Genomic DNA, 23,672 nt, shown 5'->3' on the forward strand with positions numbered 1-23,672 from the left:
TGGTTATCTCTAGTGGGAGAAAAGTAAGGATTGCAGATGCTGGAGATCAGAGTCAAGCGTACGCTGCTGGAAAAGCACAGCAGGTCAGGCAGCATCCGAGGAGCAGGAGAATTGACATTTCGGGCATAAGCCCTTCACCAGCAATGATTCATTCCTGTTGTGCTTTTCCAGCACAACACTCTCGACCATAATCTCTAGTGGGCAATTCCGCAGTGTGGCATTAATGTTATTTATCATGTGTTAGCCCAAGCCTGGCTATGGCTCAGATCTTAATGCATCTGAATGTGAACAGTTTCAGTATTGGAAGAGTTTGCGAATACCTCTAAACCATGTGCAAACATCAGCAAGCATTCTTTCACCCCACTCAAGGAGAAAAGTTATGCGCTGAGTCAGAGAAAATGAGTGAGATTCTTAGTGAGGACTTTGCATTGGTATTCACCGAGGACAGGGTCATGACGGATGTTGAGGTTAGGGATGCTTGATTACTCTAGGTCATGCTGGCATAAGGAGGGAGAAGTGTTGGCATTAAAGTGGACAAGTCCCCAGGTGTGGATGGGGACCCTACATCAGGTTACTGAGGAAAGCCAAAGAGGTAATAGCTGGGGCTTTGATAGCTATCTTTGTAGCATCCTTGAACATGGGTGAGGTCCCGGAGGACTGGAGAATTGCTAATGTTGTTTAAGAAGGGTAGCAGGGATAATCCAGGTAATTATAGAACGATGAGCCTGACGTCAATGGTAGGGAAGCTGAAGAAGATACTGAGGGATAGGATCTATTTGTATTAATAAGAGGCTTATGAGTGATAAGCAACATGGTTTTGTGCAGGGAAGGTCACGTCTTACCAACTTAATTAAATTCTTTAAGGAAATGACAAAGCTGATTGATGAGGGGAGCGCTGAAGATGTCATATACATGGACTTCAGTAAGGCATTTGATAAAGATCCCCATGGTAGGCTGATGGAGAAAGTGAAATCGCATGACGTCCAAGGTGTACTAGCTAGATGGATAGAGAACTGGCTGGGCAACAGGAGACAGACAGTAGTGGTTGTAGTGGAAGGGAGTTTCTCAAAATGAAGAACTGTGACCAATGGTGTTCCACAGTGATCCATGTTGGGACCACTGTTGTTTGTGGTATACATAAATAATCTGGAGGAATGTATAGGTGGCCTGATGAGTAAGTTTGCAGATTGGTGGAGTAGCAGATAGTGAAGGGAACTGTCAGAGATGCAGCAAAACATAGACAGATTGGAGAGTTGGGCAGAGAAATGGCAGGTGCAGTTCAATCCATGCAAATGCAAGGTGATGCATTTTGGAAGATCCTATTCAAGAGCAAATTATACGGTAAATGGAAAAACCTTAGGGAAAATTAGTTTACAGAGAGATCTGGGTGTTCAAATTCATTGTACCCTGAAGGTGGCAGCTCAGGTCAATAGAGTGGTCAAGGCAGCATAAGGCATGCTTTCCTTCATCGGACAGGGTATTGAGTACAAGAGTTGGCAAGTCATATTATAGCTGCATAGAACTTGGCCACATTTGGAATACTGTGTACAGTTCTGGTCGCCACATTACCAAAAGGATATGGATGCTTTGGAGAGGGTGCACAGGAGGTTCACCAGGATGTTGCTTGTTATGGAGGGCGCGAGCTATGAAGAGAGGTTGAGTAGATTAGAATTATTTTAATTAGAAACAAAGGTTGAGGGGGGAACCTGATTGAGGTCTACAAAATCATGAGGGGTGTAGACAGGGGGGATAGCAAGCAGCTTTGTCCCCCAACAGTGAGGGATTCAATTACTAGGGGGCATGAGTTCAAAGTGAGGGGGGAAATGTTTAAGGGAGATATGCGTGGAAAGTTCTTTACGCAGAGGGTGGTGGATGCCTGGAACACGTTGCCAGCGGAGGTGGTAGAGGCAGGCACGATAGCGTCATTTAAGATGTATCTAGACAGATACATGAATGGACAGGGAGCAGAGGGATACAGATCCTTAGAAAATAGGCGACAGATTTCGATAGAGGATTTGGATTAGCGGAGGCTTGGAGGGGCAAAAGACCTGTTCCTGCGCTGTAATTTTCTTTGTTCTTTCGTGCATACAGGGCATACGTGGGCAATCTTCCACATTGCCAGGTAGATGATAGTGTTACAGCCACACTGAACCAGCTTGGCTCAGGCTATGGAAAGCTCTGGAGCATAAGTCTTCAGTACTATTGCCAGAATGTCAACAGAATGTCCTTGCAATATCCAGTCCCTTCAGCCATTTCTTCATAGGACTTGGCGAAAGACTAGCATCTCTGATGCTGGGGACCTTAGGAGATGGCAGAGATGGGTCATTTGCTTAGCAGCTCTGGCTAAGGGTTTGTTGCATTATCTTCTGCACTGAGGTTCCAGGCTTTCCTATCATTGAGGAAAGAGATTCCTGTGAAGCTTCCACCTCCAGTGAATTTAATTGTCCATGATCGGACGTAACAGCATCGCAGTGCTTAGATTTGATCCATTGGTTGTGGAATCACTTAGCCTTGTCTACTGCGTGCCACTTCCATGTGAGTAATCCTATGACACAGTTTCATCAGACTGACACCTCATTTTTAAATATACCCAGCATTGCTCTTGACATGTCCTCACGCACATTTATTGATTCCCAGGCTTGATGTTAATGGTAGAGTAGGGGTTATACCAGGCCACAAGTATACAGGAATTCTGCTACAGCCCACAGCACTTCATGGATTATAAGTCTTGTATTATTAAATCTCATCAAAAATCAATCTCATTTGGCATTGTCACGCATTACAATAGAGGGCTCCTCATTGAGAAGATGGACCTTCATCTCTAAAAGGATATTGAGGTGGTCATTTTTACTGATACTGTCATGGATAGGTGTAACTCTGGCAGCAGATTAGAATCACAGAATCCCTACAGTGCAGGTATAGGCCACTTGGCCCATCAAATTTAGATAAGTGCGAGGTGCTACATTTTAGAAAAGCAAATCAGAGCAGGACTTATACACTTAATGGTAAGGTCCTGAGGAGTGTTGCTGAACAAGGAGACCTTGGAGTGCAGATTCATCATTCCTTGAAAGTTAGCAAGTTTTGAGAAGATTTGTAGCTCAGGTTGAAGTTCTGGATGTAGGTTTGCTCGCTAAGCTGAAAGGTTCATTTTCAGACGTTTCATCACCATACTAGGTAATATCTTCAGCCAAGGAAACCCAAACATATAAAGCAGGAAACATCAGCAGTGCTTTGTCCAGAGGCTCACTGAAGATGTTACATAGTATGGTGACAAAACTTCTGAAAATGAACCTTCCAGCTCAGCTAGCAAACCTACATCCAGTTCCTTGAAAGTAGAGTCACAGGTAGATAGGATAGTGAAGGCAGCGTTTGGTATGCTTTCCATTATTGGTCAGAGCACTGAGTATTGGAGTTGGGAGGTCATGTTACAGCTGTACAGGAGGTTAGTTAGGCCACTTTTTGAATATTGTGTGCAATTCTGGTCTCCCTCCTATCAGAAGGATGCTGTGAAACTTGAAAGGATTCAGAAAAGATTTACAAGGCTGAATAGGCTGGGGCTGTTTCCCTATAGTATCAAAGGCTGATGAGTTACCTTATAGAGGTTTATAAAATCAAGAGGAGCGTGGATAGGATAAATAGATATGGTCTTTTCCCTGGGATGGGGTAGTCCAGAACTAGAGGGCATAGGTTCAGGGTGAGAAGGGAAAGATATAAAAGAGACCTAAGGGGCAACCTTTTCACAGAGAGGGTGCACGTATGGAATGTGCTGCTAGAGGAAGTGGTGGAGGCTGCTCCAATTACAGTATTTGAAAGGCACCTGGATAGGCATACGAATTGGAAGGGTTTAGAGGGATAAGGGCCAAGTGGTGGCAAATGGGACTAGATTAGGTTAGAATATCTGGTCAGCATGTACAAGTAGGACCGAAGGGTCTGTTTCAGTGCTGTACATCTCTATGACTAAGTCTGCACCAACCCCCACCCAAAAAGCATCTTACTCCTTCCACCCGAACCCCATAACCTCACATTTATGACAGTTAACGTACCCAGTCTGAACACGATGGGGCAATTTAGGATGGCCAATTCACCTAACCTGCATATCTTTGATTGTCAAGATTGGGGAAGTTGAGGTCAAGTAGATTTTTTTCCTCTGGTTAGTTCCTTTATCATAGCAGACCCAGTCTAGCAGCTATGTTTTTTTAGGAGGGAAGAAGTCCTAGAAGTGTCTCCAAATTATGCCATCTCGGTAGAGCTTCGAAATAAAAAACAGGGGAATTACCTTTCTGGAATTATACTACAGATTTCCCAACAGTCAAAGGAAAACAAAGCAGATTATATGGTTTGATTTGATTTTTTATTATTGCCACATATACGAAGTGAAACATATTGTTTTGCATGCTATGTAGACAAATCATACCTTACATATGTACAGCAGGGAAATAAAACAAAAATCAGAATATGGTGTTATAGCTACAGGGAAGGTATACAGAAAGATCAACGCTAATATCTGAAAGGTCCACTCATAAGTCTGATAACAGCAAAAGTGTTCTTGAATCTGTTAGCACATGTTTTCAAACTTTGTATCTTCTGCCCAACAGAAAAGGGGGAAGACAGTATAACCGGGATGGGACCGGTCTTTAATTATATTGGCTGCTTTCCTGAGGCAGCAGGAAGTATAGACTGAGTCAATGGAAGGAAGACTGGTTTTCCTGATGGACTGGGCTACATTCACAACTCACTGTAGTTTCTTGCAATCTTGGGCAAAGCAGTTGCCATAGCAAGCTGTGACACATTTATTAAGGATGTTTTCTATGGTGCATTGATAAAAATTGCTGAGAATCATTGTGGACTTGTCGAATTTCCTTAGTCATTTGAGAAAGCAGATGAAGGCAAATCACAAAGGTGAGAGAGAAACAGATATAGTTGTAGGGAACATTGATTGACATTACCCGAGTGAGAGAGAATTAGATGGAGTGAAATTTTTAAAGTGCTTCCAGGAGAGCTTTTTGTGCCAGTCTGTAGATAGTCCTACTAAAAACGGGGTAATGCTTGACCTAATCCTAGGGAATGAAGCTGGTCAAGTGGTTGAAGTTTCAGTGTTGAGCATTTTGGCAATAGTGACCATAACTAAGTTTCAAAGTCTTTCTGGAAAGAGATATGGTCATGTTGAAGTGTCTAAATTGAGGGAAGGTTGATTTCATATCATTAGACAGTATCTGGCAAACAGTCTGGGAGCAGCTACTTGCAGATAGGTCTACATTTGGCAAGTGGGGTCTTAAAATTTAAAAGTAGTACAGTGAGAATTCAGGACCTCCATGTTCCTATATGAGTAAAGGGCAAGAGCAGCAAGAGAAAGGAATCATGGATGTCACAGGATATTGAGTTTGATAAATGAGGAGGAGGAAGCATGTGTCAGATACAATGCATTGAAAGGGAGAAGCCCTTCAAAAATAGAGAATGTAGGAGATTGCTTACAAGGAAATTAGCAGGGCAAAGAGGGGTCATGAAATATCTTTGGCAGATGGGATCAAGGAAAACCAGTGATTTTTAAATGTATAATAAGACTAAAAGGATTACCATTAAAAGAGTGGGACTTAGAGACCAAAGGGACAACCTGAGCCTGACACCAGTGGACATGGGTGAGATCTTAAATGAATTGGAGATGCCGGTGTTGGACTGGGTGTACAAAGATAAAAATCACAACACCAGATTATAGTCCAACAGGTTTAATTGGAGGCACTAGCTTTCGGACCACTGCTCCTTCGTCAGGTGGTTGAAAGTTCTCATCTAGATTCACAGATTTTATCTGGAATGGTTAGGTTTTACAACAGACTAAGATTGATAATGAGGCAGTATTAGATATTTTAACAGGTATACAGGTAGACAAATCCTCAGGGCCTAATGAGATGTATTGCAGCTTCCAGAGAAGGCAAGGGAGGAAATTGCTGTGGTTTGGAGATATGAAGTACATCCATGGCCACAGGTGAAGTTCCAGATGATGGACAATAGCTAATGTGGTCCCTTCGATCAAGCAGGACAACAGGGAATAGGCCAAGTAATTACAGATCAGTTAGTTTGATGTCAATGGTAGGGAAATTATTGGAAAAAATTCTGAAGGACAAGATTAATCAATACTTAGAAAGACAAGGATTGTTCACGGAGAGTCAACAAGAAATTGTTACAGGAACATCCTGGCTGATTAATTTAATCGAGATTTTTTGAAAAGGATGTATATATATGCAATTTACACAGACTTCAGTAAGGCCTGTGACAAGGAAGGCAGGTTTGAAAATTAAGAGCCCACATGATCCAAAGCAAGTTGGCAAATTGGATTATAAATAGGAGTCAAAGAATGATAGTGGAGGACTGCTTTTGTAATTGGAAGCCTGTTACAAGCAGTGCACAAGGATTGGTGCTGGGGCCCTTGCTGTTATGTACATTAATGACTTGGATGTAATTATGAAGGCATCATTGGAAAGTTTGCAGATGACACAAAAATTGGTGGCGTTGATAATGAGGATGATAGTCTCAGGGTACAGTCTAATACTGATCAGCTACTAAACTGGGGTAGAGCAATAGCAGATGGAATTTAATCCCAATAGCCCCGAGGAGATCCATTTTGGGACGTCTAACCTGTCAGAAGGATGGATATACACAATGAATGGTATGCCCCTAGGGAGTACTGTGGAACAAAGGGACCTTGGTGTACAGGTCAGGTGTGAGCATAGACAGACAGGGTGGTGATGCTTGCCTTTATTAGGCAGGGATTAGAATATAGGAGGAAGTCTTATTATAACTTTCAATAACATTGATTTCATCTGTGGCCTAACCAAAGATTCAAAGATTCACTAGGGCAGGGAGGGTGCTGGTAGCCAGTAAGAGGTTTCCTTAGCTCTGTGTGCCCTAATGCCTTGAGACATAATGGCGTCCAGTGTCAATTTTGAGGACTCCCAGGCAACTCCCTCCCAACTGTACGCCACTGCACTACCACCTTTGCTGAGTCGATCTTGCCAGTATATCAGTACAGAACATGGATGGCAATGGTGTTGGCTGGGACATTGCCTGCTACATATGCTTCTGCAAGTTTAACTGTGTCAGCCTGCTACTTGGACAGTCTGAGACAGCTCTCGCCAATTTGGCACTAGGCCCCAGATGCTGGCGAGGAGAACTTTGCAGAGTTGACAGGGTTCATTTTCAAAGTTTGTGCGAAGATTTGTAGCTCGGGTGCTCGTTGCTGTGGTTCTGTTCGCCGAGCTGGAAGTTTTTGTTGCAAACGTTTCGTCCCCTGGCTAGGCGACATCATCAGTGCTTGGGAGGAGGCTCCCAAGCACTGATGATGTCGCCTAGCCAGGGGACGAAACGTTTGCAACAAAAACTTCCAGCTCGGCGAACAGAACCACAGCAGGGTTCATTTTGTCAGTCATTGCCTAGGTCAATGCCAGGTGGATCCAACCAGTTATATTCTTTTCTTGAGAATTTTTAGTGGTTTCATACAACTGAGTGGCTTGCTAGGCCATTTTTCAGATGACAGTTAAAAGTCAAGTACACTGATGAGGATATGGAATGAAATTAGGCAAGATGAGGCAAAGAGAACAGATTTCTTTCTGAGGGACATGAATGAACCAGTTATGTCTTTACAACAATTGACAATTGGTTCGTGGTCATCATTTACACTTTTAATTCATTATCTTTTTTGTTGTTGAATGCAAATTCCATCATTAATCAAGGTGGGATTTTCACTTTAAGCATTAGCTGGGTCCCTGGATTACTAGATCAGCAAAGATATCACTATCTCATTGTCTTCCCCAATTCAAAAATAAATGCAAGGGAACAGAAACAAAATGACAGTACACCAGGAAAAGCATATACGCTTAACAGCCGGTCACCTAAGGCAAGTGGACTGTTGGGTCAAGTGGAAACAGCGCACACCAACTTACCTTAAAAAATTTGTCAATCTTGTTCAAGTTTATTCGCTTCTTGGCATCAAGCTTGTATATATTGCTTACAGTTCCATCCATAAGGTAAAGTCCAAAGCCCATCACCTATAAAGAGTTTCTGTTTTATTTTTAACATTCCACATGAAAGACATTTTTTAAAAAAGCATTTGCAAAAACAAAAACAAAGCTTCTAATATGTTTATATACATGACTCATCCACAGAAAGTATAATAAAAACTTGACAACATACAATTGTACTGTACTGAGTTTTGTTAAGGTGTTCCACATATGCATTCAAAAGCAAAAGAGAAACTCTGTTCTCCAGACAGTCTTGACAACATGGGAATGAACATGCATACCCACAAACAAAACAATGAAAAGGTTCAAGCAAAAACAGAACATGCTGGAAAAACCCAACATGTCTGGCAGTATCTGTCGAAAGAAAAACAAAGATCACATTTCAAGTCAAGTGGCCCTTCATCAAAATGCTGAATAACAGAAACAAGATCCCTGCTAAACCATTTAGAGCGGTAGTTAAGAGTCAACCACATTGCAATGCACTCACACCAATGCTCCAAGCATGCAGAGCAGCCAAGGTAAATTTAAATCTCCAGAAACATTTCTCAGCACATTCCAACAGAACATAGGCATTGACCCTGATTATAGTAGAAAACATGATCATGTGTATCTTCAACTAAGAAAAAAGTGGGGCCCAAATGTGTCTTTGACATAGTCAAAGCTTCCACCGTCTCTCAAGTACACTGTGAAATTCTAATTGAAACTTGTCACAAAGGGACAACTTATAATCACAAGTCTTACCACACCAATAACTCCAAACCCCCACCATACCCACAGAGGACCCCATAGCAGAGAGACCAACAACATTCCACTTGGTCCTTAGCATATGTCCATCAGAGAAAATTATTACAGTTTAACAGATATTTAGCAGCTGTGAACACAAACCCAATCTGTCTCCAAATGGAGAATAAGTATATTACGCCTCTCAGCCCACTATAGAGTTGAAATTATGACATGGGAACATACCTTGTAGATCTAGGGTCTTGTGGCCCTTCAATCCCAGGAGAAAGTCTGTGCCTGTTACCAATTTAAACCTGAATTTTCTCTGCCCAAATACATCCCTCCCCATTGATCATTCTTTCCCTTTTCCTTTTCTTTCAATCAACACCCACCTCTTTGACCTTGCCCAATCTTAATTATTGTACCTGGTTTCAACTTGGCACACACACGAAACAAAATTGACTCTTGGCCACTTCATTTATATATAGGACCTACCAGATGTTACAGAATGTTAAGGTCAGTTGGACATATTTCATATAAATTGTATATTATTTCAGAAGAAATATAATACCTTGAGCAGCATGTGTTTCTCGCCAGGAGTAAGGTACATTCTATTCTCATAATAATCAACGCAAATATTTACAATGTCAGCAAGAAGCTCTTCATAGCCTGGAATGACTTCAAGTTGCTGCTGCAGCGACTATAAAAAGAAGAGTTACATCGATGAGAAACTTGATTATTAGATGAAACAGCTGTTCAGGTAGCACCAAAGGAAGTTACTTTTTCTATAATGCATCTACAGCACATTAGAGCCCAAAGTAGGAGATATCCTTCCTACTTGAGATGAGACAAATGTCAGCAAGTTACTCTTGGGGATGAAAGAGATAGGGAGTGGTCAGGCAATGCAGGGATTCAAATAAAAAATGGTAGAGAATTTTAAATTCAAGATACTATTGGATCAGTAACCACAGGAGGCATGAAGTGAAAATTATTTGCTGCAGCTTGGGCATGGATAGCAGCACGAGGAATGCATTGGAACAGTCAAACGAAAGATAACGAAGACATGAATGAGGGGCTCAGCAGGAGATCAGCTGAGATTGGGAAGATGTTGGACAATGCATTGAGAAAACAAATAAATATGTCTCAGTGATGATACTATGTGGTCAGAAACTCAACTCAGGCTCAAGAGGGTGTAACGATTGTAAGAAGCTCTGTTTAATTTCAGACTGTTCCCAGAGAAAGGGATACAGTTGATAGCTAAAGAATAGAGATCACAGCTGGGGTCAAAAACAATGGCTGTAGTCTTCCTAATATTCAATACAAAACCTTCTATTCAACCAGCACTGGATATCACAGACAAAAGTAGCCTTTCTACTGGATGATTCAGTCAAAGTAGTTGATTTCTTTTTGAATGCAGCTTTCTAGTAAAATAACGTGCATTTAGTGGGTACATTGGTTCAAAAAACTCAATGCGCCATCCTCATAACTCAGTAAAAAACAGATTATTAAGATTGATTATATACAACACATTTACCTGAGTAATTTTGTTATGGTTTGCAAGAAACATGGAGAGGTTTTGAGATTCTTGTATAGATTGTGGGTCTGACATTTTCCGAAGAAATTGAGCAGCTCTGAAATAAGGTTTAAACATAGCAGTTGATTAACTAAGTCCCACAAAATCATTAATATACAGGTAAAATGAATTACAAAGCTTGTACAGATATTCATTACAAGAGCCTGTTCTTTCTAGAGCAAAGGAAGTTATCCATATAGTGCATCTTTTTCATTGAGGGAAGTATTTTGGAATTTCCATGGGGAATGCAGCAAGGATTTGTCCAGAGCAATCAGAGTCTACCTGTCTGGTCTGAGATTAATTAGCTAACCAAAACAGATAGTTAAAAGTCCTGACTTCATCACTATATTAACCATGGTTCAACTTTCTTCTCTTGTTGTGAGTACTGACATTCCCTTTCTAAATTTGATATCTTGTGTCCTGGTCCTAATGAGGCCTGGATGAACAGCTTTGACACTGTTTCTTTGCAGTCCTGTACTTCCAAGCAATCATCTCTTTAGCATGAAGGGCAGGTGTTAACAGGGAAGTATGCCAACAAAACTCTGGGCCCCCACAATTTACCCGACCTTTAGTCATAATTTATGCTTCTGTAGTATAGCAGTAGTTTCATCATTTAACACTGCATTGACAAAAGACAGTTGGTCAGCAACACAAAAAAATCACCGAGGATCAATTCAGTTCGTGAGTAGTCAACTAGATGATCAGAAACTCTACATTTGTCTTCAGAATGTATCAGAAGTAATGCAGAACTACTGTATTATTTGTGAAAGCAAAAAATGCTATAGATATTGAAAATAAAAACAGAAAATACTGGAAGTATTAGAAGGTCAGACAGCAGCTGTGGAACAAGACAGAGTTAATATTTCAGGCCGATGATGAAAGGTCATTGATCTGATGCATTAACTCTGTGGAAACAGATGCTCCCTCATGTGCTGAAAATTTTTAGTATTTACTGTTTTCACTTTGTTCTTTAATTCATATGGCTTTTGTAGATAAGGGAAAAGAGATTAGTTATATAAATCCAACTTTTAAACTAAGAATAAATTGAATTTAATAACATTCATTAAAGTTATGATATTTATAATAGAACGAGGTTTCCTTGACAATTCAAAAGTTGCCAGCATAACACTTCTTTCATTTCTCAGAAGTGGGCAGATACAGGCCTATTAGGAATTACACAGGCACGGCATTGTTCAGGTTGTTTGAACATTATTTACTCCTGTACCCCAACAGGGAATGCACACTGACAGGTGCAATATTGAAGTTAAAACTCCACTGCAAAATAAGTGACATGATTATCTCTCAGTACTTTCATATCCATGTTGTTCATCGTCAGGAAACTTTCAAATCTTACTTAATTAGAGATTAGAAACAGAAATTAAGGGCAGGCATAGGTCATGTGACCTATTCTGCCATTCAACATCACCTTGAAAAATATATTACCTATTTTCATGAATTTGCTCCTCTTAAATAGTGCTCAAATTACACCAGATATGCTTGCAAAATTCATTCTATGATCTTCCTCATAAAATATACAAAGTTGCAAATGTTAAATTAACTTGGACAAAGCATCCTTCAAAATGTTCTACTATAAATGAAACAATTAATACAAATTTTAGATCTTAGGTACCAACACATCACTACCTCAATAGAAAAGCAAAATAAAGCCTCACCGTTTGTACGCAGAGTGGTCATTTTTCACACTGCATTTCATGTTCTTTAATTCATCCAATACTGCGAACATGTTAATGAATTTGCCCAGTGTGAGAAGATAAGCTTCTGAAACAAAATCTCGCCTCCTCTCTGCATGACAGAGTCGCTTCACCTCATTACAAAATCGATCAATTGCATTGCGCTGTTAAAAAATTTGTACACATTTTAAATACAGCCTAATAATTTCAAGACAAAGCTAAGCTAAATTCAATGGCCAACCTTATGCAACAATTTGCATTTTATAGCGTCACTGATGTACGAAAATGTCCCAAGGACTTCATAAGTGCATTACCAGACAATATTTGACAGCAAATAAAAGTTAAGTTAAAGGAGATTTTATACAGCTAGAAGGGAAGGAGGGGTTCAGGGATTGAATTGCAGAGCCTCCCTCTCAGGCAGCAGAAGGCACAATTATCAAATAGTGCAACCATTATAAATCTGGGGAGCGCAAGAACCCAGATTTGCAGTAGCACAGAAATCTCAGAAAATTGTAGTATTGGAGGAAAATAAAGAGGTAAGGAGAGACAAAGCCATTGAGAAATTCGATAACAATTGGTGAGCATGTAAAGAAGAGGCACTGCTGGGTCAAAAGCCAGTATAGAACATCAAGTGTAGGGATCATGGGTGAACAGAACTTGCTGCGGGTTAGGATATAGCATGTATTTTACATAAGGTCAAGTTGACTGAGGATGGAAAATGGAAACGAATTGAACATTGCAAATGTCAAGCAAAAAGGGTAACAATCATCAATAAGGGTTTCAGCAGCAGATTGGCAGACCAATGCCAAGCAATACTACAAAGGTATCTTCTACGAAGGTCTTGGTGGTGGAGTGTCTATATGGTTAAAACGTATGCTTGAGGTCAAATCAACTGGTTCAGTCTCAGACAATTACTAGAGAGAGGAATGAATAGACCATAGCAAATATGAATCCAAGAAAAAAATTCCACTAAACTGACATCGAAAATAATGTGACAGGCTGAAACCAGAAAAACGCAAATTTGCTACAGGTAACTGCAAATCTTTTTCACACAATAACCAAAAGATTCCAAAGTAAAGTAGTGGAGGTAAAAACTCTGGAATAATATTATTTTGATGCTTCCATGAATTAAAAACTACAGTAATTTTGAACAGAAACTAAAATGAGTGACCTAAGCCTTCTCATTCATAAATATCTTTAGAGTATTTACCTGGAAATACATGAAATTCATAAGCTTAGTGACCTCTGGCTCAAGAACTTCCACTGTCTTTTCATAAATTTCTACTCTATTTGGCTGCTCGTTGCATTTAACCTATGGAAAAACATAAATGTAAATTTGATTTGTTACATAACAATGTTCCCACATGCAATAAGTACAAGTCAATTCAGAAGGGAAAAATAAAATGAAAAAACTTGATAAATTTAAAAACATTGCTGCAAGTTATAGCTTTGGTTTTGTTGCTTGTCACTTGATGCAGACAGGGCAATTATTTCTTAGATTGAAATTTTCAATATAAAAGCAATATTTGAACTAAAATGCTTTAAATTGCTAAGATGAGGCAGAGGAAAAGGAAAATTTGGTTAGTAGTCAAAGGACAAAACTTTGAACAACAAAAATAATCAATGTTTTCATTCTGACAACATTGCTGAAATCACTGAATCTAAAACCTACTGCTATTCAATCAAAAAAAGTCTTTTAAAATACTTTTGATGAAACAGCAGCTTTATTTAAACATAAATAATCACAAGCAGGATGTCTCTGCTTATTAAAAGAACCCAAACACAATAAGGGGAGGTTACTTGAGACACTGCTAAAATTCAACCATTTTAATTTTTTTTTAAAAACAGTAATGTTGAATGGTCACAGGCATCAGTTACCCTCCACTAACCCTTTTTGTAAAAAAACGCACAGCAAAAATAAGCCAAAGTCTTTTTAAAAGAACAATTTCAAAAATAAGTTCCAACAAACTAGTGGTTACAATACCTGAGGAATAGCTCTTGAACAACTTCTCCAAGTATACAGCATAACAGCATATTCCTGCCCCTCCTCTAGCATTTCATTCTGAAAGCCAAAATAAGGGAAAGCCAGTATTATACAGAGATACCATAAACCACAATCCGAACAAAGTGGATTATGTTCTCGTTCAGTACTTTGCTAGTTCCTGCAAACCAACTGAACAACTTGCTAAAAAGTTAATTTATAGTTCAAGACACAAGGCATCACTTTAAAATATTACACATCAGTTTTGCTGTTGTTTTCTTTAGCTTTAAAAACAAAGCAGCGTATAAAACCCTTAAATAATATGCTCACATCCTCAGGAAATTCCAAAACATTTCATAGCCTATAAATTAACTTTGAAGCAATGCCAACAGCAAATTGGCACACACAGGTAACAAATGATATAAATGGCCAGTTAACTTGTTTTAGTGGTGTGAGAGAAGCATTAACTTCCTGCTTTTTAAATACCAATAAAGCAATTTTTAAAAATTTAATGTCATCTGGGCAGGCAAATTCTTCTGAAAATGTAGCTTTTTTGATTAATGGAGAACTCCTGGAGAACTAACTGGAAATGTCAGCTTAGACTAGAACACACAAATTTAAGCCCAAGAGTACAATCACTGTCAGAGGCAAGCTGTCAGTCTTGTAGATCTTAGTTCAAATTTAAATCTGTGATTAAATCCAAGGAACTTCTGGATATGTGATATTTAAATTTTGAAGGATGGAAACTAAACTCTAGTTGACAAATTGTTTCCATAGGTTGTGTAGTCCAGAATAAGGAGTCACTGGCATAAGAGATTTAGAAAACAATAAAGATCAATGCAATAAAAAGCCTCTGGGGCTGTGGAATAAAGTATCTGAGCTAATCATTGTAGAAATTGTAATTTCAGTGTTTAAGAAAAGGTTATATGGGTGGTTCAAGAGAATATGGCTAAATGGACTTAGGAATAGCATGACCACATGGAATTAGGATGACTGGCATATCGAGGTAAATGACCAGATAGATTGGACTGAGCAATGTCTGCTTTCTGCATTGAGATCAGATTTTCTTAGAAATAAGAGTTGCTCAGATGAAATGTGGAATTAGACCACAAAACACAGGAAGTTCAAGAGAAACAAGATGCAATGTCAAGATAATGCTACTACAAAGTCGTCTTTGGTCTGAAGCAATGAATATCTGCACAGAAAAATATGAACTTTGCAAAGATTGACATTACCATGCTGGAATGAACTGTTGCTTGCTCAATGTATCTTGCAATTCCTGTAACAAATGCATTTCTATCTTCAAAGTTGGTGTTGAAATTTGGCTAGAAAGAGAAAAAATGATTTTCTGTCAAAACAGGTATGACATTTAGTCGAACACGAAACAATTTTGCATGTCTGTTTCACTCGCTAAGGTGTGCACAGTTGATACGAAAGAAAATTAGCTCATTGCAAGAGGAGATGACCGCGTACATAAGACAGAAGTAAAAGTAGGTGTTTTTGCCCATCAAGTCTGTTCTGCTTTCAATGAGATCACAGCTGATCTACTAATCCTCAACTCCATGTTCTTGCCTTTTTCCCTTGATTCCCCTTACTGATTAGGATCTGTTTATCTCAGTCTTGAAAATACTTACAGACACAGCTTCAAGAGACCTCTATGGTAAAGAACTCTACAAATTAATAATTATTAGGAAAAATTCTCTCTCATCTCTACCTTAAATGTGCAACTCTTTATTCTGAGATTGTGTCCTCTGGCCTTGGACTTTCCCAAGGACTCTCAAATCCCTCTATTCTGTAGCTTTCGGCAGTCTCTCCCTATTTAAAAATAGAGACTCAATTTAGGGGCGGCACGGTGGCTCAGTGGTTAGCACTGCTGCCACACAGCACGAGGGATTTGGGTTCAATTCCAGCCTCTGGCAATTGTTTGTGTGGAGTTTGCATGTTCTCCCACTGTGTCTACATGGGGTTTCCTCACAGTTTCCTCCCACAATCCAAACACATGTAGGTTAGGTGAACTGGCCATCCTAAATTGTCCATAGTGTTTGGGGAGATGTAAATTAGGTGGATTAGTCAGGGGTAAATGTTGAGTAATAAGGCAGGCAATGATGAGTTACTTTTTGGAGGGTCAGAGTGGACTTGTTGGGCCAAATGGCCTGTTTCCAAACTGTAAGGTTTCTTTAAATTTGATAACAATGGTGAGCGTGTAAAGAAGAGGCACTGCTGGGTCAAAAGCCAGTATAGATCATCAAGTGTAGGGATCATGGGTGAACAGAACTTGCTGTGGGTTAGGATATAGCATGTGTTTTACATAAGGTCAAGTTGACTGAGGATGGAAAATGGAAACAAATTGAACATTGCAAATGTCAAGCAAAAAGGGTAACAATCAACAATAAGGGTTTCAGCAGCAGACTGGCAGATCAAAGCCGAGCAATACTACGAAGAAAATTGATGCAGGAGGCCATCATTCAGCCTATCAAGCCCAGTCTACCATTCAATATGATTGTGGACTATTCTCAATGTCAACGCCACAGTCCGGTGCTCTCCCTATACCACTCAATGTTTTTTTTTTAAACAGAGTCAATGACATTATCTTCACAGTCTTTTTTGGTAGAGAATTCCACTGAATTACCACCCTAGGCATTAAGAATTTTCTCATTTCACTGATTTTCCAACTGAAGAAAAGGAGAAAATTTTCAAAAATATTTGGGGTCCCTTTGCCAAATTAGTGAATTAATGCAAGGCAATGCTTGAAGGTGTAATTATGAATTGTTGAATGTACACATACTCACATCTCAAGATACCTCTCATAATTAATATACTTTAAAGCAGCCACTTAAAGAAAGCCCTTGGGATTTCATTTATCTCCAATCTTTTCTGCACTACCTTTGTATTTCAAAAAGTGGTACATTTGATGAATAAGCAGTAGTTCTGAAATCTACACTTGGAAGAGCTAGTCTTCAAGTGTGTGGCTGTGTCAGCAGACTATTCAACTGTAGAGGGCATCATATACGAGTCCCACTAGAATTCTTCTATAAAGTATGTGTAACAACTTTATAAATGTATTCTTGAGAAAAAGAGCCTGCTTATCATTTTGTTACACATTCCAACGGCAGAAAAAAAATTCCACGTCCAAACACTTTCTGGCATGGATGACTGAAATGGTGAATAATAGGAGTTCCTATTAATTTTTCTCTCTGTGCCAGCTCATGGCAGAGAGATCAACTGTACCATTCTAAACAAATGCCTACCATGCCACAGCAATCAGGTAATTCAACATGAATTCATGCTAATTAATAAACAAACTCTATTTTTGAACATCATCTTACTTGGTACAAAAGTGATGAAGGTGGTGGTTCAATACAAGGCTGTTGATCAGGCAATGGTAAATCTTCCAGAAGGTCAACGTTGGATAAGGCATCCTCCAAAGTCACTTGTGCAGTCATGGTTCCTCTGAATAGAAAATTAAAATGGATTATTAAATTGTATAGTGATCTAATTCATTGCACTTCGCAACGTCAATGTCAAATTCATATTCAAGATCATAAAAGGGATCAATTAGAACTATTGGTATTTTTCCTCCCAAAAAAAAACATTTTGTGAAAACATTTTTCTTGCACATATTAGAATCAGAAGAATTCCAAATTTCAAAGAGAATAATTTATACTGCATAATAAGGTGCTGATTCTTTGGCAAGTGGACTGTGGTCAAGGCATTACTACAGTGAGCAGAAGCTAAATTGTCAAACAATCAGTATGTTTTATTCATGAAACACAAATGGGTTTCCTCTCAAGTTTGTTATTTGTATACTTGTGCAGATAAGCGCAAGACAAGAAGCTTCAATAGCATGTCCCTTTTTTGCAGCAATACTTGCAAGTTCTGTACTACCAAGTGACCATGAGCTTTTTGTTTAAACATAGCCCTAATGGAAAACATGGAGCTGTAACACTTCCTCTTTCAACAGTAATAAGCCAGGAATCAATTTTATACTCAAACACATCCAGCGACTCTAGCATGTGAACGTATATGCAGGTTCAATCCCATTATTGATATTCAATTTAACCTTTATTGGCCTAAGGGCATGACTAGAACAAAGTGAACTCTCTTGTTATTCTTGTGAAATGGATTTAATTTACTCTGGAACTTTCTGAAAGATACAACATAAGGAGAGGCGAATTGCAAGTAAAAGTTATCATTGTTCTGCAGCACCATTTCCTGTAGGAAGTCACTTTACCAAAATAAAACTACAAGGACAGGCAGACACACAGAATATTTTCTAATGCATGGTTTATCAAAAAGTATACATTATAATAATTGAATACATTTCTGACATTTTTTGTTAACTTTCAAGCTTAAAACTGATCCAATTTAATTACCATACTTAAATTTCATTATTGTTGTAATAACTATTTTTAGGCACAATGATGAGTCAGACTTACAGAAGAAGACCAATGAACAAGGAGTCTTAAAAGGCCAATGAAAGAAGTGATACATTTAATGTAAATTAATATCTGTTCTGAACAGTTAAGATAATGTAATGAATGCCTGGCATATTACAAGACAGAAATTCAATTGTGTTGTATGCTATCTTACACAACACAGAAGCTGAAACGTTTATAAATGTCGGCAGAATCCGTAATTAGCTGCCTTAAATTAAACATCAGCTAAATATTGACCTTTGTCTACAGTGCCCTACCTAAGATGTTCACTGGCAACACAGTGGCAACAGTGCGTACCTTCTGCCAGATGCACTGCAGTACCTCATTCATGCATCTTTCAAACCAACAAGCTCTACCACTTAGAAGGACAAGTGTAACAAACACACCAGGAACATTGTCAACCACGTACAAGTTTTTCTCAAAGCCACATTTCATCCTGATGTGGAAATATATTGCTGCTCCTTCACTGTTACTGGCTCAAAATTGTGAAAATTCCTCCCTATCATCACTGTCGGTGTGCGTAAATTGCAATAGTTGCAGCAGTTCAAGAATACAGCTCAGAACCACCTAGTCCAGGAATAATTAGGGATGGGCAACAAACAATGGCCTTGCCAGTGACAGCAACATGCCAAGAATGAATTTTTAAAAAAAATTAATGGAGGCAGATTCCGTCATAGTACGGAATAGGAAATCGAATAAGTTATCTAAATATAAAGAATTTCACAGTGCTACGCAAGGATAGGAAAATGGGGCTCGCTGAGTTGCTCTTGCACGGATCCAGCATAAACAAACTCTTTCTATATTGTAATCACATTCCAGTTTCATATGCTCTCACTAAGAATGATTTACAGAGGAACCTCAAAGGACAGGGGTGGGGAATTATTCGTTTAGTTAATTGAATGCCGACTAAGAGAATTAGACATGCATCGGGACCTTGTGATCTTGTTCAGATAATCCAAAGTTCGGTTGATCAAATACTGGATAATCGAGGTTCCTCTGTACTCACAGGTAGCCAAATGGTACACTAAGTGCTGTTCACTCTGCTGTATCTTGGTAAAGATGATACCTTCACGCAAGTCTGATGTTTCAAATGTCATAATATTTAACCATTTTCCAAACCATAAGGTGTTATAGAGCTCTCGAACCTTCAAACATCCACCATAGGAGGAATTATTTGGCAGAAAGCATATGACCCATCAAAATTACAATGAATTCTAGCTTTAGGTGCATTTGAAAAAAATATAAACATGCACATTCCTGAAGAAGGGCTTATGCCCGAAACGTCGATTCTCCTGCTCCTTTGATGCTGCCTGACCTGCTGCACTTTTCCAGCAACACATTTTTCAGCTCTACATTATAGATGTGTTTTTATATAAAAAGTAAAAGTAGAAGAATACACTGCAAGTTTCAGGCATTGGTTCGTATGGTGGCTCTGTGGTTAGCACTGCTGCCTGACAGCATCAGGGGCCCGGATTCAATTCCACCATGCTCTCCCCAGGTCCATGTGCGTTCCCTCTGGTTCTTCCAGTTTCCTCCCACAGTCCAAAGATGAGCAGGCTACGTGGGTTAACCATGGGAAAATGCAAAATTACAGGGATTGAGTAGGGGGTGGGTCTGGGTGGAGTGCTCTTTGGAGGGTCAGTGCGGACTCAATGGGCTAAATGGCTTGCTTACACACTGTCAGGTTTCTATGAATTTAAAAGACATCTTCATTACAGTTTCAGTCCATTACTAATTAACTGAATGGACTGAACATAAGAAAAAACAGGAATAGACTATGTAGTGCTTCATACCTATTTATTATTTGCTAAGATCAAGGCCAATCAATCTTCCACTTCACCTGCCTACAGCGAACATTTCCTCTAATGTTTTGAAATAATTGCGGACAAAACTTTCGAAAGCTGATTGGGGGCAGATATTCGCAAGTAAAGGGACGGCTGGAAAATGGGAAGCCTTCAGAAATGAGATAACAAGAATCCAGAGAAAGTATATTCCTGTCAGGGTGAAAAGAAAGGTTGGTAGGTATAGGGAATGCTGGATGACTAAAGAAATTGAGGGTTTGGTTAAGAAAAAGAAGAAAGCATATGTAAGGTACAGACAGAATAGGTCGAGTGAATTTTTAGAACAGTATATAGGAGGTAGGAGTATACATAAGAGGGAAATCAGGAAGGCAAAAAGGGGACATGAGATAGCTTTGGCAAACAGAATTAAGAAAAATCCAAAGGGTATTTACAAATACATAAGGGACAAAAGGGTAACTAAGGAGAGAATAGAGCCCCTCAAAGATCAGCAAGGTGGTCTTTGTGTGGAGCCGCAGAAAATGGGGGAGATACTAAATGAGTATTTTGCATCAGTATTTACTGTGGAAAAGGATATGAAAGATATGGACTGTAGGGAAATTGATGGTGACATCTTGCAAAATGCCCATATTACAGAGGAGGAAGTGCTGGATGTCTTGAAACAGGTAAAGGTGGATAGATCCCCAGGACCTGATCAGGTGCACCCGAGAACTCTGTGAGAAGCTAGAGAAGTGATTGCTGGGTCTCTTGCTGAGATATCTGTATCATCGATAGTCACAGGTGAGGTGCCAGAAGACTGGAGGCTAACAGGGTACCACTGTTGAAGAAGGGTGGTAAGGACAAGCCAGGGAACTATAGACCAGTGAGCCTGACATCAGTGGTGGGCAAGTTGTTGGAGGGAATCCTGAGGGACAGGATACACATGTATTTGGAAAGGCAAGGACTGATTAGGGAAAGTCAACATGGCTTGGTGCGAGGGATATAATGTCTCACAAACTTGATTGAGTTTTTTTTGAGGAAATAAAGAGGATTGATGAAGGCAGAGCAGTGGATGGGATCTACATGGATTTCGGTAAGGCGTTCAACAAGGTTGCCCATTGGGAGACTGGTTAGCAAGGTTAGATCTCATGGAATACAGGGAGAACTAGCCATTTGGATACAGAACTGGCTCAAAGGTAGAAGACCTCAAAGGTGGTGGTGGTGAAGGGTTGTTTTTCAGACTGGAGGCCTGTGACCAGTGGAGTGCCACAAAGATCGGTGCTGGGTCCTCTACTTTTCATCATTTATATAAATGATTTGGATGCGAGCATAAAAGAGGTACAGTTAGTAAGTTTGCAGATGACACCAAAATTGGAGGTGTAGTGGACAGTGAAGAGGGTGATGTCAGATTACAACAGGATCTTGACCAGATGGGCCAATGGGCTGAGATGTGGCAGATGGAGTTTAATTCAGATAAATGCAAGGTGCTGCATTTTGGGAAAGCAAATCTTAGCAGGACTTATACACTTAATGGTAAGGTCCTAGGGAGTGTTACTGAATAAAGAGTGCAGGTTCATAGCTCCTTGAAAGTAGACGTGCAGGTAGATAGGATAGTGAAGGCGGCGTTTGGTATGCTTTCCTTTATTGGTCAGAGTATTGAGTACAGGAGTTGGGAGGTCATGTTGCAACTGCACAGGACATTGGTTAGGCTACTGTTGAATATTGCATGCAATTCTGGTCTCCTTCCTATCGGAAAGATGTTGCGAAATTTGAAAGGGTTCAGAAAAGATTTACAAAGATGTTGCCAGAGTTGGAAGATTTGAGCTATAGGGAGAATCTGAATAGGCTGGGGCTGGTTTCCCTGGAGCGTCGGAGGCTGACGGGTGACTTTATAGAGGTTTACAAAATTATGAGGGGCATGGATATGGTAAATAGCCAAAGTCTTTTCCCTGGGATCAGGGAGTCCAGAACTAGAAGGCATATGTTTAGGGTGAGAGGGGAAAGACATAAAAGAGACCTACTGGACAACTTTTTCACACAGAGGGTGGCACATGTATGGAATGAGCTGCCAGAGGAAGTGGTGGAGGCTGGTACAATTGCAACATTTAAGAGGCATTTGGATGGGTATATGATTAAGGAAGGGTTTGGAGGGATATGGGCTAGGTGCTGGCAGATGGGACTAGATTGGGTTGGGATATCTGGTTGGCATGGACCGAATGGTCTGTTTCCATGCTGTACACCTCTATGACTCTAACTTACGTGAAAGGTCTCTTTAATTTTTAAGAGCATTTAAAAGGGGCTATCCTGTGCAGAATTGGCAAAGGGACTTTTGGGTTGCTGTGCTCACAGGGAGCACTGTCTACAATTTTACTTCTTAGATTTTTTTTCTCTTAACTTCAGAGAAACCTCTCTCAACTGCCACTGTTCCTGGGTCAAACTTCTGACAGTCCCTCCCAAGTCATATTGTGAGCACCCATACGCCCAGTGATTGCAGCAGTACAAAAAGGCAACTCACCACGATCTTCACCAGGTAAATTAGAGATGGCTGCTAGTGCTCACGTCCAATGAATTGGAAATACATTTAAATCTCTTCAAGACTTTAAGACCTCAAAAATAAGCACTTGCATTCATTGCACCATGTCAAAGGTAGCTATAACCACTTGAAGTTGTCAATTAATCTATTAAATGTACAATCTCCTCTTCCCACTAATGATATAGTTTTAGAAGCAGTCAAGTAGCAATAATACTGCAAAGAAAACCCCTCTGGTTCATATAAATAAACAGCTAATGAAATTACAAGTAATTGTTTTTAGACACTCAGCAGGTTCTTTTTTTAAGGTGTGTGAAATGTCTCCCCACCTGCCTCTCACCAACCTCCAGTGAAATTAGTGGATACTGGATACAGGGGTGAAACATCTTGCTTCTTCACTGCTATTTTGGTCAAGGTGCAGAATCCGTCTATCTCCATAAAAATGTGAACCTTATAATCCATTTATTTAAAAACAATCTGTTAGTGATGATCCGGAACCTGCACTTAAAGTATGGACCAACTAGGATATTCATACTAACTGCACAACTAGAACATGGTTTTTCCTTTGTACAAAATAATATTTTGCCGGCCAGAATTGCTTTTAAACATGGAAAGTCCTAAATTCTCACAAATACCTTTTACTGCATCGCTACATTTTTGATTTTGCTCACCAGCCATTCTTGCAACATGTAAATCAGATATCAATTCAGTGGCAAATTGAAGCAATTTTGTTTTGTGCATTTACAGCCCGTAACATCTTAGTTTGAGCATGTTAACATTCCTATACATGACCTCTTTTTAGTGGTATTCAGCTTTTCTCCATTTGAAGTTTTCTCAGCTGAATTCATAAAGGTAATAAACTGACATTCACCATTCATTCTTCATATGATCGAACTAAATTGCGTTGATCGTGCAAATAAAAAGCTACTTTTTTTCTATACTGATTAACTT

At 39.6% G+C, this 23,672-nt stretch overlaps 1 protein-coding gene across 2 annotated transcripts in view; it reads right to left on the minus strand.

The window, feature by feature from the left end:
• The window catches only part of cyfip1 (cytoplasmic FMR1 interacting protein 1), a 194,580-nt gene that overhangs the window by 131,164 nt on the left and 39,744 nt on the right, over nucleotides 1-23,672 (minus strand). For both annotated transcript variants that reach the window (XM_043692305.2, XM_043692304.2), the window contains exons 2-9: nucleotides 17,304-17,427; nucleotides 15,213-15,302; nucleotides 13,981-14,058; nucleotides 13,207-13,308; nucleotides 11,979-12,160; nucleotides 10,267-10,363; nucleotides 9,304-9,432; nucleotides 7,935-8,039 (exon numbers count right to left, since the gene is read on the minus strand). In XM_043692305.2, coding sequence (XP_043548240.1) covers nucleotides 7,935-8,039; nucleotides 9,304-9,432; nucleotides 10,267-10,363; nucleotides 11,979-12,160; nucleotides 13,207-13,308; nucleotides 13,981-14,058; nucleotides 15,213-15,302; nucleotides 17,304-17,420 — 900 coding nt within the window. In that variant the 5' untranslated portion in view covers nucleotides 17,421-17,427. The remainder of the gene's footprint in view (nucleotides 1-7,934; nucleotides 8,040-9,303; nucleotides 9,433-10,266; nucleotides 10,364-11,978; nucleotides 12,161-13,206; nucleotides 13,309-13,980; nucleotides 14,059-15,212; nucleotides 15,303-17,303; nucleotides 17,428-23,672) is intronic.

This window comes from Chiloscyllium plagiosum, unplaced genomic scaffold (assembly GCF_037043375.1).
Source record: "Chiloscyllium plagiosum isolate Xiang-an unplaced genomic scaffold, Cpla_swu_hap1 HiC_scaffold_6, whole genome shotgun sequence".
NCBI classification, from domain to species: Eukaryota; Metazoa; Chordata; class Chondrichthyes; order Orectolobiformes; family Hemiscylliidae; genus Chiloscyllium; species Chiloscyllium plagiosum.